This window comes from Watersipora subatra, chromosome 11 (genome assembly GCF_963576615.1).
Source record: "Watersipora subatra chromosome 11, tzWatSuba1.1, whole genome shotgun sequence".
Classification (NCBI taxonomy): Eukaryota; Metazoa; Bryozoa; class Gymnolaemata; order Cheilostomatida; family Watersiporidae; genus Watersipora; species Watersipora subatra.
Window position 1 is genome coordinate 28,754,782 of NC_088718.1, and position 27,196 is coordinate 28,781,977.

Here is a 27,196-nt window from a genome sequence, read left to right on the forward strand (position 1 = left end):
ATATGGTATCTAACAGTTATTTTGAAAACACCATTTCTAGCTGCTTTAACAATGTTTTACCTAATATACGTTCTATTAACAGAGAAAGGTATTTCAAATGCTATATGCCAGACCGTTCATTTGATTTTAGCGGCTAACCGTTGCCCAATTTTATTAATTTTGTTTTACGATTTGTGTATGGCTTAATTTGGAAAAAAATTTTGTTTGACATGAAATTATTGCTGATAAAGTTATATACGTATCTATATACTAGCTGTGCTATCGGGCGTTGCCTGGGTAATAAAAAAGTCTTAGAACAGAAAATTGATTTGTTTTTAACATATAACAACATTTGACATCTTTGACGTTTGGGGAGAGGCAAGATAATATAATATATTATAACATTACAATGTACTACGTGGAGAATTTTTACCTTCGAGACAGACGCGTAACATGAACGCTGAATCTAACTTAAATGATTTTAGTTTACTAAACACATACTTGAATGAAGTTTTAGTATGCATTTTAGTAAACTTTAAACTTTTAACAGAAGTTTTAGCATTGCGAAACGTTTTTATTATAACGGTCAACGGATATACCATATAACAGATAACTCGCCATAGCGAGTTCAGCAACGTATATCTTTAAATAACGTATATAATCAGTACAGAAATCGCCAAATTTTAAGTTTGAGTTATATTGTTGTCGATATCGTGGGACGAAATAAATTAGCCCTAACGAAAAATAAAACGAAGAAGCATCGTGTCGCATAAACTTGAGTCCCAAAAATATTTCTTAACAGCGGCATCTTAGCGCATGGGCGCAAGGCAAAAATAATTAGCATGCACATGGGGTATGCAGTATATGAAATCTTCTTTGATCTATATGCCGTTCTAATTCATGGTAGAGTGTCCGGATAAAAAACTGGTCGATGCATTCGCTGTTAGTTAAAATCCATCAAAATGTGAAATATTAATATCAAGATTTTAATAGCTATAGCCGGAATGCAGACAGACGTACGACCTATCCACGGACATACTTTGAGAAATATATAGATATATAGTTTAAATATTCTGTACATATATTATCACCGCCCTTGTATTGTATGACAATGCTATCCGCTTACTTGTTCTTGATGTCTCCACTAATGATATCACAATATTCTCCGGCAGGCAATCCTGTGTAGAGCATCTTATCCAAGATACCATTATTGTTATTGAACACTATGAAAGATGAATTTCCTCTACTGTAAGCGATCTGATTATTTAAGTTGGACCACCAGTTATCCACACCACTAGAACCTACAAGCATCATAGAGATATTAATCTCAAACATCATAGAGATATTAATCTCTTACTACCATACAAACTGTGTCTGCCCGTCTGTCTGAAATCATGCTAGGAATGTTACGAAAAAGATTGCCTTGAGAGAAAAATTGCCTCGCGAGAATAGATTACAGATATTCCGTTTTGCAACTAGGCTTGCCAACAACTGAGCCACCCAACCGCACCACTCAACTACTTTGCTAAATTAAAGAATAATTGTATGTTTAGTTATTATACCAGACGATATCTTGCAGTGAGTAGCACCGTCAGCAGCATACTGGTCTTTACTAAAATTCTAGCTGAATGCCCGGCGTTGCAGGGGCATTAAAACAGCTTATAAACAGTGGCAGATAATGTGGTTACCATTGGCTAATTTGAGTAAGCTAGTATCTGTATTGCTAAACTTGCTAATGAGAACCGTTATAGCAAGCTTTGGTGACGTTGCGCTAACACAGAGTCGCTATGCTTATTTTAACCCATATAATGACTCGTATCGCTCTATGAATCTATTGCTTCCTGATAAGCTTAGTGGGTTAACTTGAGGCCCTGTAAATGGAAGGTTCCAAGATCAAATCTTCTACGATATGGGTTTTTTCTTGCTGGATTTTAATCACTATAGCAAAACAGACACGGAACGACGACAGATGACAAACTTTGAGACTTTTATAGATGGGCCATTACTCTCCAGCAGTGCAGTATACAAGGATTACAAAGGTACTTTACTGATGTAAAGTTTAATTTTACAAGTAAATCTTCTCTATAATAACAGCAGCGTTTGTTTATTCCATCTGTTCAAAGCCACAGTTTGAGGTTGAGAAAAAGATTGCATCATGTGGGATTTGAACTCACAACTTTCAGCTTGATATACCGACACTAACCACTATTATATCAATAAATCCCACTTTCATGTTTAAGAATAATTGTACACATAGTTATTACACCTGCCAATCTTATTATGACATACGGGACTGCCAGGGTTTTAGTCTTTACTATGATAAGAGCTATGTTTGTCCATCCGACCATCTGTCCGTCTGAGACCATACTTGGAGGTTAAGAAAAATGATTAGTTTTAACAGAACTCGAACTCACAACTTGCGACTTGAAAGATCGACACTGCCTCCTGCACCTATCAACTAACTTGCCACAATTTGCAATAATTGTACAGTTAGTGGTTACAGCTGATGATCTCTCACTATGCGCCAGACTGCCAGTGTACTAGTAATAGATAAGTGAGCAAGTATGCGTAACCAAATTACAGAGTTCCGACCCCAAACCCTGCAAATAAGCCCTGCTTAAGCTTTGCTAAAAATTTTAACTTTGAGAAAAAATCGTGCAATATTAAAAAAAGCTGTTGCCTACACTCTTACAAAAACTGTTGCAGTTTATATGCAATCTGACATACATAATATACATACATAATATACATACATAATATACATACATAATATACATACATAATATACATACATAATATACATACATAATATACATACATAATATACATACATAATATACATACATAATATACATACATAATATACATACATAATATACATACATAATATACATACATAATATACATACATAATATACATACATAATATACATACATAATATACATACATAATATACATACATAATATATATACATAATATACATACATAATATACATACATAATATACATACATAATACACAACTCAAAGTACATGTATAAGCATAAACAAGGAAAGAATGTAGAAGAGATGTTTTACTGTTGGAGGGAGTGTCAAACATTGCAGATCAATTTTACAAAGTAGAAATTGAAAGGGTTTAAACGTCTGCACAGTAACACTAACAGTTTCATCTCATCATTCATAACTACAGTTATCAAACTTATGGTGTAGTAGATAAGTACTAGCTAGATAACTAGAGCTTCATTTGTTAACACAGACTTATGAAAATGTTATTACCCTGCACCGCTAGGTCCAGTAATTGGTATTTTGAGAATTTTTTATCCAGTTTTTTTAACTTATAATTCTAACTTAATTTTAATAATCTTTATTTATAAGCGATATGGCATAGGACGATGCGGGATCCTAATAGTTTTGAAACATCCTGGTCGTGATGGCTGCAGCTATCTGTTTGAGCAATCCCAGATCGGTGTGCACTTTTTTAGTTAACAGGCACTGTTGTTGTTGTTTGATTGTTTGTTGCACAGACAATGTCTCTATGATCTTGGCTGGTCATGTCTGAGTTCAGCGACAAGGGCATTTTGACAGCTGGATACATCTCCAGTTGCAGAGAGCAATTTAATGTTGAATGTCATTCCTGGAACCATCGGTAACCATTTTCGGCAATTGAAGCCCAATCTGTTGTTGGCAAGTCAAGAGTTTTAGACCACTAGGCTATAGCTGCTGTATATACACCCCATTAATGTACAATAGATACACACACGACAGTATTGTACATTGAATGTATGCACAAACCACAGTAGCATACGTGGAATTTATACAGATGTCACAGTAATGAACATTTAAGATAAAAACATTGCAGGAACGATTAGGCATTGAACCCTGGCCGGTTGCTTGCAGGTCCGACCTGTTAGACCATCAAGCGTCATCTTGTTACCTGTAGCCATTTACTGTTTAGATAAAATGAAGAATTACCAGCTTGGTTTCTCCACTCCACCATGCTTGAAATTTCTTTCCACCTGTGCTCACAGATCCAACCATTTCCACAATTACCATTTTGGTTAGGGCTGCCACTAGGAGGTCCCTCCCAATCTTGAGTAAAATTATAGCTGCTCATCACCCTAGGAACTCCGTATGGCCAAGAGAGCATAAATATGGATGCCATTAAGTATGCCTAAAATGAGTTATAAGTAGATAAGGTGGTTTCCCATATTCAAAGAGTTGTGGTCATCATGTATTATTGAGGTCACCACATATCATTGATGTCACAATGTATCATTAAGGTCATCATGTATCATTGAGGCCATCATGTATTAATCAGGTCAACATCTATTTTTGAGGTCACTATGTATCCTTGAGGTTACCATGTATTATTGAGGTCATTATGTATTATTGAGCTCATTATGTATCATTGAGGTCATTATGCATCATTGATGTCATCGTGTATTAATCAGGTCAACATCTACTATTGAGGTCACCATGTATCATTGAGATGATTATGTATTAATGAGGTCACCATGTATTAATAAGGTCACCATGCACTAATAAGGTCACCATGTATTAATGAGGAATTCATACATCATTAACTTTTTCTCAGTTTCATAGCAAAACACATTGAAAAAAAATTAGGTACTAAAATTACAACAAATATTTCAGAACTAACATCTCGATTGACAGCCATAAACAGGTGCCCAATTAGGTATAAAAAGTTGTTGGATTCAGACTCCTCTAAACCCAACAGCTCTCAATCAATCTCTAAGTCATTTTTACCTTGACTTCAGTTTGTTAAAACTTACTTGTTTCTGTTGGAATGTGATGACATCTCTGTATTTACCGCTTTTTCTCTGGTTGTCATGGTTGTCGACAAATGATAATGCATCATTACTAGGTAAAAGCCCCAGATTACTGTTGATAAAATGAAGATTGTCTAAAGAAATCGAGTTTTTGAGAAATGCGCCTGCTAGCTTTTCTCCTACAATTTTGAACAGTAGTTGAACCAAAAATTCTCAACAATCAAATTCTATAAATAATTTTCTTCTTTTGATATTACTCTTTATTTCATAACAGCAAGTACATGTATGTAATGGCAAACCTACGGCAATATTACCACACGTAAAATGATTTATTAGTAGTATGTAGAGAGCAGATCTACACAAAAAAGTGACGGATCCAGCGGGGGGATAGAAAAAGGGGGTTGCGAATTAAATTGGCTAGGGGTGTAGATTGAATTGCGTGGAGTTGAATGAGATGTTGGGGTTTGGGGGGAAATTGTGGTGTAGAGTAGGGGGTTGAATTCGAGGGGGTATGGATCCGCTCCTGGCGTAATCGGCGGATTATCTGTGGATGAGTCATCCGATTAGTGGGGGATGAGTCATCCGATTAAACGTAGATTATCGCGGGATTAGTCGGGGGAATCGTTGCGGATTAGTCGGCCGAATCGTCGCGGATTATCGGTGGATTAGTGGGGGGTGAATATCTGGGACATCGAGGGCTGGTTGGTTTTCCGGAGTGGATCTCGCGGATTATCGAGGAGAGCGAGAGATTACCGGATGAGTGAGGGGGTTAATATCTGGGACACCGAGGGGTTGATTTTCTGGAGATTGTTATATATTTGGTTGAATGAGAGATAAGTTTTTATTATAAAATATAAACTATAAATGTTACAAAAAATTCAAAATCATTCTGTCATTCGTTTTAAAAAGGAAAGTTTTGGAATACATCTTTCATCAATTTCTGTGTCACATCGAAGAACTAAGATAAGAGTTGATTTTCCCAAAGAATTGAGAAACTGAACAGGAAGTAACAAATCTAACCCTTCATTATTTCCAATATTATCATAAATGAAGGTATCTTTAGGTGTAGTAGAATTTGAAATAGGCTGAAGATTACAGATAAAGTCAATATCTTGAAAATTCGATCCTGGAGGACATTAAAACATTGAAAGAGTAGAGTTATATCCACATAATTCTCCTCTGTAGAATAATTTGAAATCAATTAGAATATCGATTGTGGAATTTTGAACTGAATATTCACATTCAGAATATGTTAGAACTTGCTCCGATGAAGCTGACACTATAGGATTAAGGTATAGGTTTTCTCCATCTGTTTCATCTTCATTTAGTAGTTCTTTACACGCAAATCTGTGATTGCCTGGTAATGGATAACCACAATGAAAGTAGTCTGATGGAAATATTCTTCCGCATGTTTCATTATTCTTGTGATATAAAGTAGTTTCTTCGAATGGAAGTAGTAATGAAACTTCAAATTCATTGAGTGTTCTGCTTAAGCAGTTATTCGCATCGGTAACATATTGAATTCTTTGATTTCCATTTATTATTCCCGTAAACCGTAAAATGAGAAATATTATAATGTGCAAATTCATTATAGTCATAGTGTCTTTTTAAAATACTACTCTCTTGACTGAAGTAGGCAAAGAAAATGAATAAAAAGTATGTCGATATAATATATATAGTTCATTCTTCAAAATTATCTTGAAATACTATACAAAAAAGTTATTCAATTCTGTTTGATGACTCAATCCTTCTTGGATATGAAGTGATTAAATATAAAGAATTATGCAAAGTCTAACTGTGATGTTTATCAATTCTTCCCATTGATATGTAGGAGTTCACTGAAGTAATGATTTGTAACTTGTTGATCATTGGCTTCTCCTCTCAAATATGGATAAAGTCTTGATTCGGTTAATATTATGTTTGAAGGTGTGTTCCAATCAAGTGAGGATAATAATGATAGTTGGACTTTGTCACTCCTTGGTCCGATTTGAGCAGATTCCAAACACGTTCCAATATCGAGTTCGGCAAAAGTCTCATGAAGTTCTTGTCGAGTCAATCCTTCATTTCCATATCGTACTTGCATTATTCTAATACAATGTTGACATCCTTGAGCTCCCTCGAAGCATCTACACTGACTTTCTAAATATGTTACGAAGCGTTTATAGATATAGAATCCGATAACATAGTAAAAAGTTTCTTCAGTAACTCTTCTGATGAATTTTTTTGTGTTTTTCTTTACAACCACTCTTGATAATTGTCCATCCTTAAGATGAGCTGGAATAAACTCCTCTAGAAATATAACCGACATTGTTTCTGTTTTCTTCGTTTTTGGTTCCTTCACCGTCAGAGCTAAATTGAAGAATGGTGGAGAATTCTAGAGGAGTAGACTTAATAACATTCCGAATCTTTTTTTTTATTTTCATCCAACAGTTTTTTCATCTATAATTACATTATCAATTTCATGCTCGATTTCCTCTTCCAGTATTTCTCCGATTAATGGAAATTGCGCTATATGAAGGAGTCTTCTGAAGAGCAGTTGTTTCGTTTCATCACGTTGTGTAGGATGAGTCATGTAGTGCCGAATTCTATTCCAAAGCACGGTTTCAAAAATCTTTTCTTCCATCGTTTTAAAATCGATCGCGATAAATCTGTTAATCCATTCTAAATCAACCTCTTTTCCAATTTTACCTTCTCGAATGGTAGCTTCAAGATCAACCCATTCAAAGATCATCTTCAAATCTGAGGGTGTTATCGATATTTCTTTTACACATATTGTTGATTCCAAACATTCCCTGCATTCCAACGCACTGCAGACACAGTTGGACTTTAATCTTTTCAATGACACAACTTTTCTAAAAGCAGCTGTTCCTAGAATGTAGTATAAACATTCCTCGGTGAGATGTGTACGAATTTGTTCATTTTCGTCAAGTTGAACCAAGATGTTATCCGGGATTATTTCTGCAACCTCGAATGGAACAAAATCTTTAATCAGAATGTTTTGAGCCATGTTACTATGAGAAAGTCTACATTCGAAATGATTTTACATTGGATAGTATATTGAATTTATATGAGCTTAGTTATATATTATTGATATTGTATATACGAAAAGAAGAGTCAATGAAGAAAATAAAATTTTATAGTAATAATACATCGAGGAGCAAAACTCTACTATCATATATACTTAGCAACAAAATCACTTCTAAAAATTATGCTAAAATATATTCTGTGCTCACTCCATCGTTACATACACTTCTTTTTGAATAAAAATATGTTAATCCGGTTCTAAGTTGAGTGTATGAGAACACTCTATTGTCTTTTTTTACAAAACCTTTGTTTATCCCTTCCTTAGGAAATCTTGATTGTAATACTTTTAAAAAAGTGTCTTTTGTAAAACTATTCGTAGTTTTACTTAATCCTTTACTGCTATGCTTTGTAGAATGAGTTTCATCATTCCAGCAAAAGTAAGTCTTAGAATTTAAGGCTACTATTCCATGACCTGAAAATTCTACTTTGAATAAACCAGGAGTCCTTATATCATATTGATATACTTCTTTGCAACAATTTTTTAATTCCCACAACTTTGTAGGATCAGATTTACAGAGTTGGAAATCATCCGCGTGTCGTTCGCAATACATCCTAGGAAACCATTTTCCATATTCTTTGTAGTATATATCAGCGATCTCTTTTCTAACGATATTATCCATAGGTGCTGAAAGAGCCATGTAGGCACTATCTGTATCCATCGCCACATACTGGAAGTCCTTTCTGTCGAAGTATCTAAAATAAAAAAATTTCAATCCTTAATTCTTGTTATCTTAGTATTATAATACTCTCATTTCAAAAATTTATCATTCAAATGTTTACCATTATACATATTTTTTCTAGAAGATACAAATGAGATTACTTACCTATCCATGAAGTCATAGTAGAACTCCAACATCCGAAGTTTAGCCAGTTGTAATATGGAGAATCCGATATGTACAGGTATATCCATCTTCATCTGAATAAATATATATACAGTCTTATTAGATTCCTTTACATATATTAGTCCAAGTAAATTTTTCATTATGATTCAATTATATCAATAAGATAATAAATATATACTACTAACCGAAGTCTTGTGTTGAGTCAACTCATAGAAGCTATCATCAATTTCCTCCAAAGATTCAAATCTGTGTGATCGTATTCTCAAGGATGCTTCATAATCTCCTTGAATATACTTGACATTTCGATGTTTTAATTTCTCAGTGATTGTTTTCCCATACGATGAATTTCCAATGAGTTTATTGGTTGTGGCTATCAACTCTTGGTCAGGATCTTTGTCACCAGCTCTTCTAGCATTTGAGACAGATTCTCCAAATGACTGGAAAACTCTTCTAGGGGTGTATTCTATGAGTTGATATATTTTGGTTATAATCAACCCATGATTAAGATACCATTTTGCTAAAGTGGTGAGTAGTAAAATTTTTTGTCCAAACATACTCCCCACCATATTTCGTTGTTCTTGAGGTAGCATTCCTTCCTTTTCAGCAAATTCTTTCATACTTTCACTAAGATGATTTCTATTCAAAGATGTATTCTTGAAAATGGAACTCATTTCTGAAAACTTTTCGTATAAGTTTTCAGGAACAGATATATCGCATTCAATGAATCCATATATCTCCCCTTTTATAATCTGCTGAATAATCTCATCCTCAGTGGCAAAGGAATTGGAAGGATAAAACTCTTCGTTGAAGATACTAATAAAGTTCTTAATCTCGGTGTTATCCTCAATCATCTTGTCCCATTCACACTCCCAGATTCTTACTAAACGATATCAAAGTTCTTTAACATATTCTTCCTTCTTTATCGTTTCCTCCAGAACTTCACTCATGGGTCGATTCTTATATGGATGTATACTTATTCCTTTGGTCTTGTTACAGTTATGTCTATGCCAGAAACATCCATGAAATTGAAACACTGTATTCGATTCTTCACAATATCCATCAACAGGAAGATTATGTTGTCCAATTCTAAATTCTTTATCATTGTTTTCATGTAAGATTTGAATATTGTCCTTCCAAGTCAAAAATTGTAACCATCCATGAGCAGCCTTGCTATTTTTTCGAGGATGAGTGTATGCAAATCCATTTTCGAATCGCCTTATTCTAGGGTTTCCAGTAGGCATTTCTTGCATCATACTCCACAAATATAATGCATTTGCATCAACTCCTAGAATAATTTCACAAAGTTTGGATTCCTTTCCAAACTTTCTTTCTCGAATCAGTGTTTTCTTCGACTCATGAAGTCTGTGAAAAATAATGCTAGGTCCACCTACGATATTGTCCTTGATGGTAAAGTAAATATCTTTATCGTTTTCCTTGATCAGACAGACAGGTTGACAAGTTTTGAAATGATGTGATGAGATTGTCTGATGATGAGAACTCATAGGATGAGGAGGTGAATCTGAAAGTTTCAACATCCATTTTACCGCCAATCCAGGAAGTGAAATGGCGTCTTTCAACATATCGATTCCCATGGTTCTGTAAACTTCTTTTTGTTTTTCTACAGCTTCAACAAATGGTACTACATCGAGATTGTTGTACCATACTAGAAAATCTTTTAACGTTTTCATCTTCTCTTGTTTCCAAATGTTTAAACAGATTTCATAATCAGTATCCGAAATATGTTCATCTCTCAAAGAACTGTAAAAGCATTCTTTAGGCGGTAGAAACGGTTGTTTCAACTTCTCAAGATCATCCATATATTCATAAGGATAGAATCCTTTTTGTTGAGAGCATTTGAAAGCTTTGAGATACTTTGCATAGGAAAATCCTGGAGCAATGAAGTTGGAAATATCCAAGAATTTGAATCTTCTTGATTGAATACAGCTCATCTTGTTTGTTCTTTTCACTACAAAATCAAAATCTTCATCTTCTGTGTCTTGAAGACATCGAAGTAGAGGTCCTTTCATCACATTCAAGTCGTAGTTTTGTGAATTAAATCCTAGAATCGGAATACATGAGATGAATTTGTCGAAACGTTCAAATAAATGACGAAATCCCTCTCTTGAATGGTATACTCGAGGATTGGAAAATTTGCAGGATTTAAATCTTTCTTCAACTTTTCCTTGCTTTTCAGCTTTTGCCTTCATCAACTGTCTAATGTAGTAAAGTTTTTCTTCAAGGATATCCTGGGCTTCATCAGCAATTTGGGAAATATACTGAACAAAAAAAGATATACAAGAATCAGTATCTCCCTCACTTACAAAACACTTTGGATCCTTAAATCCGGGTACATTTGAACAAACTGATATACTCATCAATTCGTGTCTCGATGTGAATGTAACCGAATTGGAATTTGGTGGAAGGTCGGATTTTGGAAGATAACACTCGATATCATAGGTGATTAAAAAAGGATAATAAGTGTCTTCCTCAGCCACGGATATTCCTATCTCTCGTTTCAGTTGTTCGAAAATTGTAGGTGTTGTCTTAAACTTTCCTCCTTCGAAGATGAAGTTTGTTACTGTTTCTTGACTACATTTATGTCTCTTGAAATTTCCTCTTTTTGTAAAGCTCACTTCACAGGAAGGACAACTAAACCCTTTAGTATAAGCATTAACATCCTTGATGAAACTGAAATGAGAGTTCTGCAAATCGAGGAAGAGTTCCTTTCCCTCTTTTTGGGTCGATGTCCAGATGACTGTTGAGGTTTCATCAGCATTCAGAGATAATACGGTTATACGGATGTCAAAACATTTCTCAAGAGAAATTAAGTCTCCTAACTCAATTCCAGGAAAATTCTTCATCAGATCTTTGGAGGATGAGGAAGAAGAAGAAATGTGTTTCAAGTACTTTTGAAATAGCATCTTCACAAGTTGCTGTTTTGGTCTTTGTCTGGTGCAACTACATCGCTTTGAACACTCACACATCTCCTTCAATGCTAAACATCTGAAGAAACAGAGATTGTCTGTGTAAGGAGTGCAGCTCATAGTGATTACATGTCGATTGTTAAGAATGTGAGTCGGAAGATCTGAAGCCACTCCTATTTGCCCCATTCCAATCAATTTATAGAAATAGAATGAAATATTGGTAATTACATTCAATTTCCAAGCTGTATTCGGGCGTTCTCGAATCGCTATAGCAGCAAGATCTTGTCTTGTCAATTCTTCAAAGAAATTCTGTAATTCCTGTCTTGTTGTTATCAGTTTTGCTTTTTTGAAAATTGTAGCATTATTCGATGAAGCATGAAAATATCTTAATTCTCCTGAGGCTTTATGTTCAAGAATGCATCCCACACTACAATTTAACTTAGCTCTTGTTTGTAACCCATTCCAAGTTGTCAACATATCGTTCCATATTCTTTCCGAATGGTTTGGAGTTGGAAGTTCTGCTTGAGGAATATTTCCATTCCATAAATTTACGTTTAACGTTTCAACAACTCTTCCTCGTCGTCTTTTTGTTTTCATAGCATTCCAATATCTTCTTATTAACTCATCCCATGCCTCATCATCATTAACAGGAATGATATCCTGATTAACTTGTTCTCTTTCATTTTCGATAGGAACGATGGGCTCGACTCTATCATTAATACCAACTAAATTGTCATCATCAGCGTCCACTTCATTTTCGTTTCTTTCGATTTGTTTTGTAGCTTGATCAGATAAATATCTATTTTCTTCGATTTCATTTGTATTTTCTTCTTCTGATACATCTGATTCATCGGATTCATCATCAGCAAGATTTCGAGTAATAGGAGTTACTGTTATCTTAGATCGACTAGGATCTCCTCTTCCAATTTGAGTTGAAGCAGAATGAAATGAAGAATGATGAGAAACATTCTTTACTTTTTCGAAAATGAAAGGGGGATTGGAAACTTGTATAATAATCGAGGCATCATCATCATCATCATATTCGTGATATTGTTCCGAAGATTCATTAGTTGATGTTGTAAACGATTCTGAACTTTCATTCGATTGGAGATGAATGTGTTTAACATGTCTTTTGAGGATTGATTTTTTGTTAAATGAAGTCGAACATTCTAAGCAGATATATTTATTAGCTGAAACGGATGATGCACTTCTTTCCCTACTTCTGCTTCTTTCTCTATTATCAATTGAAGTGGAAGGAGTAGAATTTTCCGATGAAATTAAATTATGCTCTCGTGAAAGCTTGAACATCTTTGAGGAAAATTTCCAGCTGCCAAGAATTAAAAATCTCATTTTACTATTCTCTCTACATTTATTCATTCATTAAAAATTTTTTCCACCAATTATTGTAAATCAACTTACCTCATCAGATTTGCTCCAGTCTCCTTCTGAATGAGAAGATGCCGGATACATTTCCTTGTTGTATTCAAATTTCGGAGATATATAATCCGGTGAAACAGAGATAATCCAAAGTTCTGAGAGAAGATTATACATAGATATCCAAATTGTAGAATTAATCCAAACTTTTGTGAGATATATAATCCAGTTAGTTCGGAGAAATATAATCCAGTGAAACAGAGATAATCCAAAGTTCTGAGAGAAGATTATACGTAGATATCCAAATTGTAGAATTAATCCAAACTTTTGTGAGATATATAATCCAGTTAGTTCGGAGAAATATAATCCAAAGTTCTGAGAGACGATTATACGTAGATATCCAAATTGTAGAATTAATCCAAACTTTTGTGAGATATATAATCCAGTTAGGTATAGAAATAGTTCGAAGTTCTGAGAATTTCATGTATAATAACTCCAGGAAAAAAAAGTCTCGATAATGATGAGCCCGTCAAACTTGGTTGTATTTATACTAGTCAAGTTCAAAGAGGTGGAACCCGGACAAAAGCTATAAATCACTTCTAATCCATCTTGTCTCACTCAACTTTCGCGAAAATTGAATTTCGCGAAAGTGAATTTCGCGAAATTGGATTTCGCGAAATTACACATTATATATATATTATATAGTCAACTTTCGCGAAATTGAATTTCGCGAAAAGTGAATTTCGCGAAATTGGATTTCACGAAATTATATATTATATAGTCAACTTTCGCGAAATTGAGTTTCGCGAAAGTGAATTTCGCGAAATTGGATTTCGCGAAATTACACATTATATATATTATATAGTCAACTTTCGCGAAATTGAATTTCACAAAATTGGATTTCGCGAAATTACACATTATATATTATATAGTCAACTTTCGCGAAAGTGAATTTCGCGAAATCCAATTTCGCGAAATTATACATTATATATATTATATAGTCAACTTTCGCGAAATTGAGTTTCGCGAAAGTGAATTTCGCGAAATTGGATTTCGCGAAATTACACATTATATATATTATATAGTCAACTTTCGCGAAAGTGAATTTCGCGAAATCCAATTTCGCGAAATTACACATATATATTATATAGTCAACTTTCGCGAAATTGAATTTCGCGAAAGTGAATTTCGCGAAATTGGATTTCGCGAAATTACACATTATATATATTATATAGTCAACTTTCGCGAAATTGAATTTCGCGTTTTTTCAATTTCGCGAAAAGTCTTCTGATATTATGGATGATGCAGCTAAATTTATCAAAACTCATTAATCATTTGATGAGGAGAATTGTATATAACCAGCGGAATTTTACTAAAACGATATCAGTTCTTCATTCAAACTCAGAGAATTAACACACTACACAACTATGGAGGATAATACTCAATCTGGAGTGATAAAACCTGGATCGAATAGTTCAGTGAAGATGTCGAAAAAGAAAATTTCACCTGTAACTCTTTCTAACACGACTCCTCCAACGAAGAAGAAGAAATCCAACCAAATCGAAACGAATTTGGAGCAAAGGGCAAAAGATGTGGCAGACAAGTTAAGAACATTAAGTAAGGATACTTTAATGGAAGCAAAATCACTGCAGAAAATGACAGACCTTTCAGTAGGATTGATTATGGAGGTGACAAAAACGGAAGAAGCTCATTCGATCCATGGAGCGTGCTGTATCATTCACTTCAACTATGTGGAAAATGGGATTAGTAAATCTACTGCTGTATTTGCTCCAAAACGATTTCTAGATGAATCGCTGTCTTATCCAAGTATTATGGTATATCTTGGATTAAAACCTAAGAGTAATGGACAGGGAAGTTACTATGACTTAAGACGAGTAACAGAAGGAACCTCAACTCCCTTGGACATGAAACGCACTCTAGCCAATCTGAGAACGAAGAGACTTGAAAAACTTATACAACTTTTCGAGACTCGTCATCTCAAGGAGTTCAAAGCACCATCTATTTTCTACTATCACAATGTTGGAACAAGTGAATACAAAGATGCTGAAGGCAAGGTGAATGTGGTACCAACTGTAGCATTTTCAACCAAAGTTGATGGAGAGGAAGTTCAAGGAACTTTAACGATGCCTTCGAGATATGCCCTTTCGTTGAAAGAAAATTATCCGGGTATCATTATATACAAGGGACTAGTAACATCTCACAATACTCGCGAATACTACAATGTAGTAGTCATGGGACATCAAGAAGCAAGCAGATTTTACGAGAGTTCGGCACAATGCAAAAAGGATCCTGCTATCATAGATATTTCCGATGACGATGAGTGATTGATGAACAACTCGATACAAACTTCGTTTTAAAGATTGTACATGAACATTTTCTTATATATATATTCAATGTTTCATTTATACTATATTATCTTTATTGTGACCTATCTACTTGAACATTTTCATATATTTCAAGTTAAACATAAACTATTTTATTTTATTGAAACAAAATGATGATGGAAATAATGAATAATACATATAAATATATCTTTTAAAGTGAATAATTTTGTAATAAAACTGATCTTTCATTCAACATATTAATTTCTCCAACAAATTTCAATCTTACATATATACAAAAAAAAACCGAAAATAAATTCCTTAAAATTCTTAACCATTCAAGAGCTTCAACATTACAAAAACATCAAATCTTCAAAAAATAACTTTGAACATAAACACTTTCTCATATATATTCAATGTTTCAAATATATAACAATCTCCAGAAAATCAACCCCTCGGTGTCCCAGATATTAACCCCCTCACTCATCCGGTAATCTCTCGCTCTCCTCGATAATCCGCGAGATCCACTCCGGAAAACCAACCAGCCCTCGATGTCCCAGATATTCACCCCCCACTAATCCACCGATAATCCGCGACGATTCGGCCGACTAATCCGCAACGATTCCCCCGACTAATCCCGCGATAATCCACGTTTAATCGGATGACTCATCCCCCACTAATCGGATGACTCATCCACAGATAATCCGCCGATTACGCCAGGAGCGGATCCATACCCCCTCGAATTCAACCCCCTACTCTACACCACAATTTCCCCCCAAACCCCAACATCTCATTCAACTCCACGCAATTCAATCTACACCCCTAGCCAATTTAATTCGCAACCCCCTTTTTCTATCCCCCCGCTGGATCCGTCACTTTTTTGTGTAGATCTGCTCTCTACATACTACTTTTATTTGTTACCAGTCAGTAGCCAAGATAACTAGGATACCCCAAAGTTCTGTAGAACATCTTCTGACACCATGCTATACACGTGTATACCTTGTGACACCAGGCTATACACGTGTATACCTTGTGACACCAGGCTATACACGTGTATACCTTGTAACACCAGGCTATACACGTGTATACCTTGTGACACCAGGCTATACACATGTATACCTTGTAACACCAGGCTATACACGTGTATACCTTGTAACACCAGGCTATACACGTGTATACCTTGTAACACCAGGCTATACACGTGTATACCTTGTAACACCAGGCTATACACGTGTATACCTTGTAACACGAGGCTATACACATGTATACCTTGTAACACCAGGCTATACACATGTATACCTTGTAACACCAGGCTATACACGTGTATACCTTGTAACACCAGGCTATACACGTTTATACCTTGTGACACCAGGCTATACACGTGTATACCTTGTAACACCAGGCTATACACGTGTATACCTTGTAACACCAGGCTATACACGTGTATACCTTGTAACACCAGGCTATACACGTATATACCTTGTGACACCAGGCTATACACGTGTATACCTTGTAACACCAGGCTATACACGTGTATACCTTGTAACACCAGGCTATACACGTATATACCTTGTAACACCAGGCTATACACGTGTATACCTTGTAACACCAGGCTATACACGTATATACCTTGTGACACCAGGCTATACACGTGTATACCTTGTAACACCAGGCTATACACGTGTATACCTTGTAACACCAGGCTATACACGTATATACCTTGTGACACCAGGCTATACACGTATATACCTTGTAACACCAGGCTATACACGTATATACCTTGTAACACCAGGCTATACACGTATATACCTTGTGACACCAGGCTATACACGTATATACCTTGTAACACCAGGCTATACACGTATATACCTTGTAACACCAGGCTATACACGTATATACCTTGTGACATCATGCTATACACGTATATACCTTGTAACACCAGGCTATACACGTGTATACCTTGTGACACCAGGCTATACACGTGTATACCTTGTGACACCAGGCTATACACGTATATACCTTGTAACACCAGGCTATACACGTATATACCCGTATCGTACGGGAACATTAAGATAACAACAATAAAAGTTGATAACAATAAATTTGCCCTTCCTCATCGTATTCATATGACCAGAACAAGTGTTACCGCAGGCCATATATATACCAAAGTGCAGAAAAACTTCTTTAGGCATCACATACATAAGTATATTATACATTATTTGCAATTTTTACGTATATACTGATGATGTCTGATGATCTTTCTTTCATGTTTGCCCTTTTGAATTTGTCTAGTTTAGAGTTGATATGATTAGTTCTTGTTATAACTCTTTGGTTACAGTTTTCAACTTCAATTTTACTTTTGATTTTTTTACGTAGTCTGATTAACATTCTTACCAACCTTTATATATTGATATAAGGATACTCTGTGTCGTATGCAATTTCATCAAATAGAAAGTCACTATTAGAAATGAGCACAACGTTTCATAGTTTGTGATAATCCCATTATCACCAAACGCACGGATCAAAAGACATTAACAGGATAACAAGCTTTATGTCTTGCAGAATGCAATTTCAAAAGCGTCATCAAACAAAAACTGACTGATAATACTTAAACTTATGACTTGCCCTACTTGAACCCATTGACTTAGTTACTCATGGGTATGACTTAGCATCATGAACTCAGGAACTTACATTTCTCACATGTATGACTTACCGTACTTAAACTCAGTGACTCGCCCTATTCCTGCATAGTCTGCAGGTTGAATTGCATCATTGGCTGAGTAGCTCACCAATTCCTGGTACACAAATGGAATCTTTCCTAGCGTCGTGTTGGTTGTTCTCTTAAAGATATCCTCCAGATCTGACTGCCACATGTGCTTCGCTGAGTCAATGCGATAACCTATAAAAACAGTATGTCACTGCTATAGGTTTTCGCTGGATAATAGTGAGTAAAAATACCGTGATTACGGAAAATAATCGGAGTTGGAAACTTATAGTACGGCTTCTAGGTGATCAGTAATATTACTCTCAATGTCATACAAACAGCTTCAGTATGCGTGTTGTTGGGAGTAATGTTACCATTTCTACACTTGAGATTTGAAAAACAATTTTCATCTTTCTTTAGACTTGCCAAGCCTTTTAGCCATTCAGTCTTTTACTGTGGATCTCTTGTTTTAGATGTATCAAAAACACTATAAAATATCTTTTCTAATATTGCTGCAGTGTCTCATCAACAACTTTCAGCTGAGTTCATTTTTCGTGCCAAAAAAGTATTTTTTTAATTTCTTTCTAAAGGATTCAGATATCTTATTAAAGGCTTTTTATGTTCTTATTTTTTCAACAACACATTAGTAAAATCTTTAATGTAAAAAACAGAACTTTTGAATGAATATCTTACTAATGCTACCTCCAATAGTTTACACAAGTACATGAGGAGTTGTTCTACCAGCTCCATGCCAAACTTTGAGACTGGCTGCTAGCAGTTTATCTATCGATATATCCATCTTTCCGCCCATCCATTTGCTCATCTATTCATCTGTTAATCTATCCGTCTGTTCATCTATTCATCTGTTAATCTATCCGCCAATCTGTTTGTTCCTCTATCCATCTGTTAATCTATCCGCCTATCTGTTTGTTCATCTATCCATCTGTTAATCTATCCGCTTATCTGTTTGTTCATCTATCCATCTGTTAATCTATCCGCCTATCTGTTTGTTCATCTATTCATCTGTTAATCTATCCGCCTATCTGTTTGTTCATCTATCCATCTGTTAATCTATCCCTCTATCCATCTGTTTATCTATTCATCTGTTAATCTATCGGTTTATCCATCTACCCATCTACCATCCATCTAGCCATCTACCATCCATCTAGCAATCTGCCATCCATCTAGCCATCTGCCATCCATCTAGCCATCTGCCATCCATGTAGCCATATGCCATCCATCTATCCTTCTATCCATCTATCTATCTACCTGTCTATCTATCCATATATCTATTCAGATTTACATTTGTCCGGCTATCCATCTAATCATCTACCCATCTATCTACTAATAAAACTCTGATCTTATAACCTTGCTTAATACATCGCTACACTGGAAAAAAATAACACAATTGCTCATTAGAGTGCTTCATAAAAAATTCCTACGTGAAACTCCAAACCGTGACAGTTAGATTTGGGCACCAACACGATACTCTCTGCACGGATTCAACCGCCGCCCTTCTTTTGCACAAGAATCTTAACTATAATAAAATTAGTGACGTAAAAAGATTCTCGCATGAGGAAAAGGTTACAAGAGCAGACGGCTAAACTTCCACACTTCATCAATGGCTCATTTAGCGGGACACAAGCGAGTCCTCTGCAAGCTATGCTAAGCTCAATTGACAATATGTAAACTCTCACTTTTCACATAAAATCAGAGTTTGACCATTTATAAAACTTTTATCAAAGATCTTATAACATTCGTTATCCCATATAAAAATGCAACGATATATTTGAGTAATAACTCAAAATAAGGCCTTCAAATGCTTTAAAGACACTAGTCATCAATGCCCCAATCATGGATGGATGCCACAAAAGCTTTCCAGTAGTCACATATGCTTACATGACTCGCATGATACCCATTTGAGGCTGTGTACAAGTTGAGCTACTTTGCAATCCAGTGTTTCAATGAACACCTGCACGATGCATGGCACGATGCATGCACCGGCACGATGTGCGCCAGTGCTTGACCCCATAGGTCAAGTATTAACCTAATTAATGACTCTATAAATAGCTACGCCGTCATTTCACACTAAGCTTAGCAGCAATCGTTTGGCTTGGCCATAGATATATAAACTAGTGCTGGGCACGAGGACTTCTTGGCCAACGGGTTTAGACTCCGCCCCCTTCTGTTCGGGTTTTTCGAGTATGGGGTAGCTAGTAGTGCTAGGCTCGGGTATTTCTTTGCCTACGGGTTTTTCGGGTATCGGGTTTGTTGATATGGATTTTATGTTTAAATTTTCTAAACAGACATATCTTCAAATTTACAAAGCAATTATATTTATTTTCAATTTATTTATCATTTCTCAGTTTTTATCGACTGACATTCGTACTCACAGCGTTAACAGGCGGATTGTTAAACAGTCAAGATAGCCTGGGGCCACAGGGCATTTTCGTGCCAACAGGTAGCAGAAGATAGGGTCTATGGTAGCTTAATACTTGAGCATATTCTATGGACCTCTCTGACTTTTTGTAGATGGTGCTCCAAATATCATATAAAGCTTTACATTATCGGCTTTTTCAGTTAGTAAAGCTTGTTGGCTTGGTAAAACTTGGCTATATTGAATTATGTAATCCATAATAGCTAGCTGTGGTAATCAATCTAAAGAGAGTTATTAAATTTTCACTGCTACTACCAACATTGACGGCAGTTTCCAACAAGGCGATAGCGGAAACCGACTAAGGACCTATGTGTTATCGGTGAAAGCGAACATGCGCCGTATTAATAAAGGCATAGATTTGTTTACGAAGCCGATTTGGCTAATTGCGCAAATAACATTTGATTTAAGTATTTCTACGCGCCTTTTAATGACAAGTAATCACTGCTTGACTACAATATCTCCGGTAGGTATGGTAAATAAGGTATGAGATGCTTTATTCTATCTATTAAATTAAAAACTCGTTATACCCCATTGTCGTGCCTCCTTAGCAAAATGACACAGAAATGCCCTGTGGCCCCCAGATAAAGAGCGCAGGGCGCAATAGACCGAGTTTATGTTCACAGTACTCGACGGATCCGTGTACAAAAACCCGAACTCAAAAGTCAAAACCCGAACCCGAAAGACCGGAATACCCGAAATCTCTATTACCCGATACTCGAGAGAAGATAAACCCGTGAGTTCAACGAGTATTACTACCCGTGCCCAGCACTAATATAAACCTAGATTGGCCAATGATAGCTATTCCCATCGGCTGCCTTGTCAGACTTAAATAGCATGACATAACGTCACAGTATTGTACCTCACACTTGACTGTTGTTAACAATGAAGCTAATGAAGAGAATTTGACAAAATCACATTTATTTTCACATAAAAACCTTCTTGGATACATAATCCAGTAAACTAAAGCAATTCTGTGATAATACCTGATAACCACCTTAGATTAAAACTATAAAAGCTATGAATTGTTGCGAACAAATCATGAGCCATCAGGGCTTTATTTGCCACCCTCTCCTATCCCCATTCTCTCTTTTCCCCTTCTCCAAAGAAGAAGTGAGAAGGGAAAAAGAGAAAAGGGAGAAAGGAGAGAGGGGGGGGGGCAAATAGCCCACCCACTCAAAGAGCCAGACCCTGGCTATGTAAATAGACTAAAATCATGTTGAACTAAACATGACTAAATATGATGAGTATGCAAGTATGTCTTAAGTCAAAAATGAGACAGAATGATTATTTTACAGCTGGCTATGTAGCTGGTCACCAAAGCTGAAATGTAATGATTGTATCACTAGTATCGTGGATGTTACCAACTATGATGTAACATGATGTACATTTCAGCTAGGTCACCAAAGCTGAAATGTAATGATTGTATCACTAGTATTGTGGATGTTACCAACTATGATGTAAACCAAGCAACAAATTCTCTAATCACAGTTAAGAATCGTGGTGGCTTGACTTTGTCTTCGCCGGTGATGATTGAGGTTTGCAACCACAGTGAGAACGCGACGAGAGTGTTGCTTAGTAGTGCTGGATTGGTGAAAAACTTTCCCAGGCTAGCACTAATTGCTACCGTGGAGAAGTTGCTGAGGTTCAACATCATGCTATTGTTTAAAGGTTGACTTGCAATAAAATTCACATTACAGTTATTTGGTATCAAAAGATTCACCATGTCTTACTCTGTTGCGTTTTAGGTGTCAAATATGTGGAAATGTGATTACAAGCTCTTAAAAGCTCAAAAACGAACAGTTAATCGCAGCCACACGAGACCGCCGTAATTTGGATTCGCTTTCCAAAACGGCTCAAATGGGCTGTAATTGTTACAGGATGGTTTCTGTTTACATTTTTATGCAACCTCATTCGTCAAAGTATTTTCATAAATATACTTCACGCATTCAATAAAACCATGTCTATTGTTTTTACGCGTCTGTTTTATCGTCATTGTAATGCTGTCACTTTTAGCACTGATATCTTATAACTTACTGTAAAAAATCGTTAAACTTTTTAACCTTAGCTCGAAGGAGTACATATCATTGTCTGATAATCATGACGAGCCTGTTGGTCACCTGGGATAATCAAAAAGTGCTGCAAAAATTATTTTCAAAGTATTGGGTCACGTGATCAGATTACAACTTGACGATTGAATAATGCCGAAACACAACTGTAAAGTAGCGAGCATCTATGTTTGATACGGGGTATTAGGTAAAACCCGAAGTGTTTGTCATAAACTAGTGCTACGATAAGCTTTATATTTAGCTTTTTATTGGTTTTTCAATTCACGTGAGAACATCACGTGACAAGACGATAACCAAACTGTAATTACTACGTCATCGAAATAAAAAGATTCCAATCTACGGCGGCTTTTAGTTTTTGAGCTTTTAAATGCTTGTAATCACATTTCCACGTATTTGGCACCTACAACACAACAGAGTAAAACATGGTGAATATTTTGATACCAAATAACTGTAATGTGAATTTTGTCGCAAGTCAACCTTTAAGCTACAAAGAACGGTCCACCTCAATACTATTGAGGCATTTACAACGAGGGCATCCTGAGGAACTTAAAAGCGCTTCTAAGAACCTTCAATCCAGCAAATTTATTTTATTTTTAGTTTCTTTCACTAATACCAGAAGTTTTAGAGAAGTGATGGATTTTTGCTTTCCACTATGCTGGGTTATCTATTTCTATATTTGTAAAGTATTTCTTAACTAATCTCTTGTTGATTATAATAGCAGTTGAAAATAAAATATGTAATAAAAACACTAGCCAAATCATGCCATCAATCTATCACCCATTGAATAGCATTGATCCACCAATGTCTAGCCATAAATTGTAGATTGCATCTATAAACCAAGCCACAAAATATAATGATTGGTGTGAAAATGGTTTCTTTTATCTTAGTTAATTGATGTCACAACATTAGGCTGTAATGGAACTATCTTTTAACCTCAAATGAATAAAAAATCGGCGCGTGCTGACCCGGTCCGACCCGATCTTGGCCCTAATTGCTGACCCTGAGTCTGGTCCGATCCTGCATTCCTTGGTCTCGTTCCAGCTCTAGCTAAGAAAGCCATTGATTCCATTTCCCTGATCAGATCAAAACTTCACAGGCTCATCATATTTAGTCATGTTTAGTTCAACATGGTATTAGTCTATTTACCTAGCCAGGGTCTGGCTCTTTGAGTGAGTGGGCTATTTGCCTCCCCTCTCCTTTCTCCCTTCTCTCTTTTCCCCATCTCACTTCTTCTTTGGAGAAGGGGAAAAGAGAGAATGGGGATAGGAGAGGGTGGCAAATAAAGCCCTGATGGTTCATGATTTGTTCGCAACAATTCATAGCTTTTATAGTTTTAATCTAAGGTGGTTATCAGATATTATCACATAGTATTATCACATAGCTTTATTTTACTGGATTATGTATCCAAGAAGGTTTTCATGTGACAATAAATGTGATTTTGTCAAATTCTCATTAGCTTCATTGTTAACAACAGTGCAGTCAAACGTGAGGTACAATACAATGACGTTACATCATGCTATTTATGTCTGACAGGCTTTTTCCCTATTGACCAATCTAGGTTTTTATATCTATGGGCTTGGCACATTGAGACTGCTCAAATAAAAATAAAAATGACTGACGACTGAAAATGTTTATAATGGAATAGCCTGCATAACATTTTAATGAGCATCATTCGCAAGTGCTGTTTCTATCATTCGCATGCATGATGGATTCGATATAGTATTGCAAATCGCAAAACTTTCTTAGTTTGCGGATTTGTGCCGTTTCCATGATGCGGTTAACTTGCCTGACGGATTGGCTCAATTTGCGCGTCATGCGTGTTTTGGAAACATAGTGAGTGTGTGTTGAAAATGAAAAAAATGTAGTACATTTGTACCCTAGTATTTAATAAGAATGTTTGACAACCCTTACGACTACTACTACGACTGCGACAACTAAGCACAATAGAACTCAATAAAAATTAAAGTCTGTTAGTCTCACTGCAAAATAACGTGTGCCGACTTCTACTTATCTGAGCATATAGGTTAGTTAAACCAAAACAATAAATCTTAAATGTTTGAATCTACTACAAACTGACTGCAATAAACCCGCAAAATTATAATAAAAGTGAAACTAAAGCCTGGTTCCCATATACGCCGCAAAGCACCGATGACAGCACTGCAAGCTATTGCGGGGAAGTGTGAACCTACGCGCCGAGCAATGCCGGTAGTTGCCGGCAGTCATCGCAAAAGTTTATTGCTGTTCAAACTTCGCGAAGAGCCGCAGGCAAAACCTTCCCGAAATGCACTGTACAAGTGAAGGTCAGCATTATCAAAATATCATGGCGACTGAACATTTTTATGTAGTTATTAGCGATGCAGCTTTATGTGAACAGAAGCCGCCGAGCCTAGTGTTGCAAGTGTTTTGCTGCGCAATATTACCGCTGGGGTCTCGCAATCGATATGGGAACCAGGCTTAAGACAACAAAAAAAATGTAAAAAGTGTAGAGGAAGCTAAAGATTTTAGCATGAGGGCGTTAAATTCATCTGCTGTCAAAAAGCACATTACCATCGATTCCGATAGCCAGCATGTCATTAAAATAAGCAGCAATTTTGTTTTTGACATAGTCGCTTCCTGTGTCAAGGTCAAGAAGGCCATTTAAAGAGCAGTATCTGACATCCTTTACAGCATCGGGATCATCTATTCTTCCACTTGCTGTTGAGCATTGGTCACCAAAGTTATCTTTATCATAGGGCACCCCAGGAAACGATTGGTTCTATTGGAAGAAAAAAATCTGTTCTAATGGAAAAGAAAATCAGCTCTATTGAAAGAAAAGATTGGGTCTATTAGAATAAAAGTTGAGTTGAACAAAGTGACAAGAATGAATAGTAGTGTGGATAACTAAAGATAGCCAGGACTAACAGTAACGGGCGGATAGTAGGATAACACAAATTTAAGAGTAAGGTCAGGCAAATTTAGCCATTGAATTATGTGAACCACAATTACTTGCTCTCATTTTTAAATCTTGGCATGTCTCAAGTGATTTGTAATGCAAGAATAAATAGAAAATCTGATTACATATTTGAACCAATCACACAATGAAGAAATACATACAATAAGTTAAAAATTTAGTTTCTTATTGTCAGATAACTCCAAACTAACTTTAGAAATCTAGCACACCCTAGAGATGCATACAGTCATATTTTATTACAGCTATGTTGAGTATGTCCTAAAAAACCTACAGTATTTACTACACTAGAATACCTGTGCATTGTAGTAGCTTCCACCAGTTCCAACTCCTGCACCAGCATCATCAGCCACCATGTTGTTGATAACAGCGTCTATATAAACCCTCACACCGACAGCATTACATCTCCTAACCATGTCGACGAACTCGACTCGACTTCCTGAAGCACTGTTCAACTCATAGCTGACTGGCTGGTACCTATCCCATAGTGTTTTGTTTGAATAATTTGGACGTCTATGCTCATTTGGAGGTGACACCTGCATATACATGTAGCAAGTGTTTGTTTAATGAAATATTACTAATTTTTCTAGGTGTTTATTCTAGTTAGTTTCCTGGCTATTTTAAATATTCGTACAGTCCATAAAATTGAAACAAACACAATTAAATGAAAAAAATGTTTATATATTTATTGGCAACAAAAACATTAACAATGAAATATAGAAGACCTATGGCAAGTCTATAAATAACCTTCAGCTTTCGCAATATCTTGTTTTTTATGTCATTGTAACCTCTGATAAATTTAGTGCTTATTTTGGCAGCTTTCTTTCCTTTGCTGATTTGAGCCACAAAATGCTAACTTGCATATATATAATTTTTAGTGTAGCATATGTATTATATATATCTGTGTTTAGAAATTTCGGCGTTTGTCTGTATTCTGTCTGCTGTTTGTCATCTGTCCTTTGTGGGTCCAGTTATATTGATAAAGTTTTCGAAATGAAAAATTCACTTTGCACTGGATTTGAAAATGAAACCTTCAACTGGCAGACCTACATGCACATACATACGTACATACATACGTACATGCGTACGCACATACGTACGTACATACGTACGTATATATGTACGTACATACATACGTACATACGTACGTATGTACGTACGTAAGTATATACATACGTACATACATACATACATACGTACGTACATACATACGTACATACTAGTGTTGGGCCGGTATCTAATTTAGTGCCGGATCGGATATCCTTGCACATTTTTATCGGTTTTCCCGGTATCGGTATCCTCGGTATTTACCATCTTCGGTATCCTTTGCCAACTAAAAAAGTTCGGTATTGGCGGTACTATTGTTCGGTATGTAGTTATCAGTGTGTCTTTAAATGGTTTAAACTTTAAATCATAACTGTTTCGAACAATTTTTATCGTTGTGCAAAAAGTAGCCTGTGCAAAAAAACATTCTTTAGTCAGCAGTATATTGTTACGGCAAAGAGACTCCTTGTTTTAGAAAACCAAAAAAGAAAAGAAAGATGGAAATAAAATTTTCATGATAGATGTTTTTATTGTTTATTCTATTAAAAATATAGTTATTGATACAAACGTTATGAATAATAAATAACAGATAGATAATGGCAAAGGGCTCTCTTTGTTAAATATACTGAAACAGTTTAAAAAAATCTTACTATCACATATTG

General features: G+C 35.8%; 1 protein-coding gene across 1 annotated transcript in view; it reads right to left on the bottom strand.

Moving 5' to 3' along the window:
* LOC137407946 (alpha-amylase-like) overlaps window positions 1-27,196 on the bottom strand; it is a 55,660-nt gene that overhangs the window by 23,977 nt on the left and 4,487 nt on the right. Inside the window, exons 2-7 of the mRNA XM_068094333.1 lie at window positions 25,787-26,026; window positions 25,091-25,298; window positions 18,050-18,235; window positions 4,774-4,949; window positions 3,953-4,151; window positions 1,106-1,280 (exon numbers count right to left, since the gene is read on the bottom strand). Of these exons, the coding sequence (XP_067950434.1) occupies window positions 1,106-1,280; window positions 3,953-4,151; window positions 4,774-4,949; window positions 18,050-18,235; window positions 25,091-25,298; window positions 25,787-26,026 (1,184 nt within the window). The remainder of the gene's footprint in view (window positions 1-1,105; window positions 1,281-3,952; window positions 4,152-4,773; window positions 4,950-18,049; window positions 18,236-25,090; window positions 25,299-25,786; window positions 26,027-27,196) is intronic.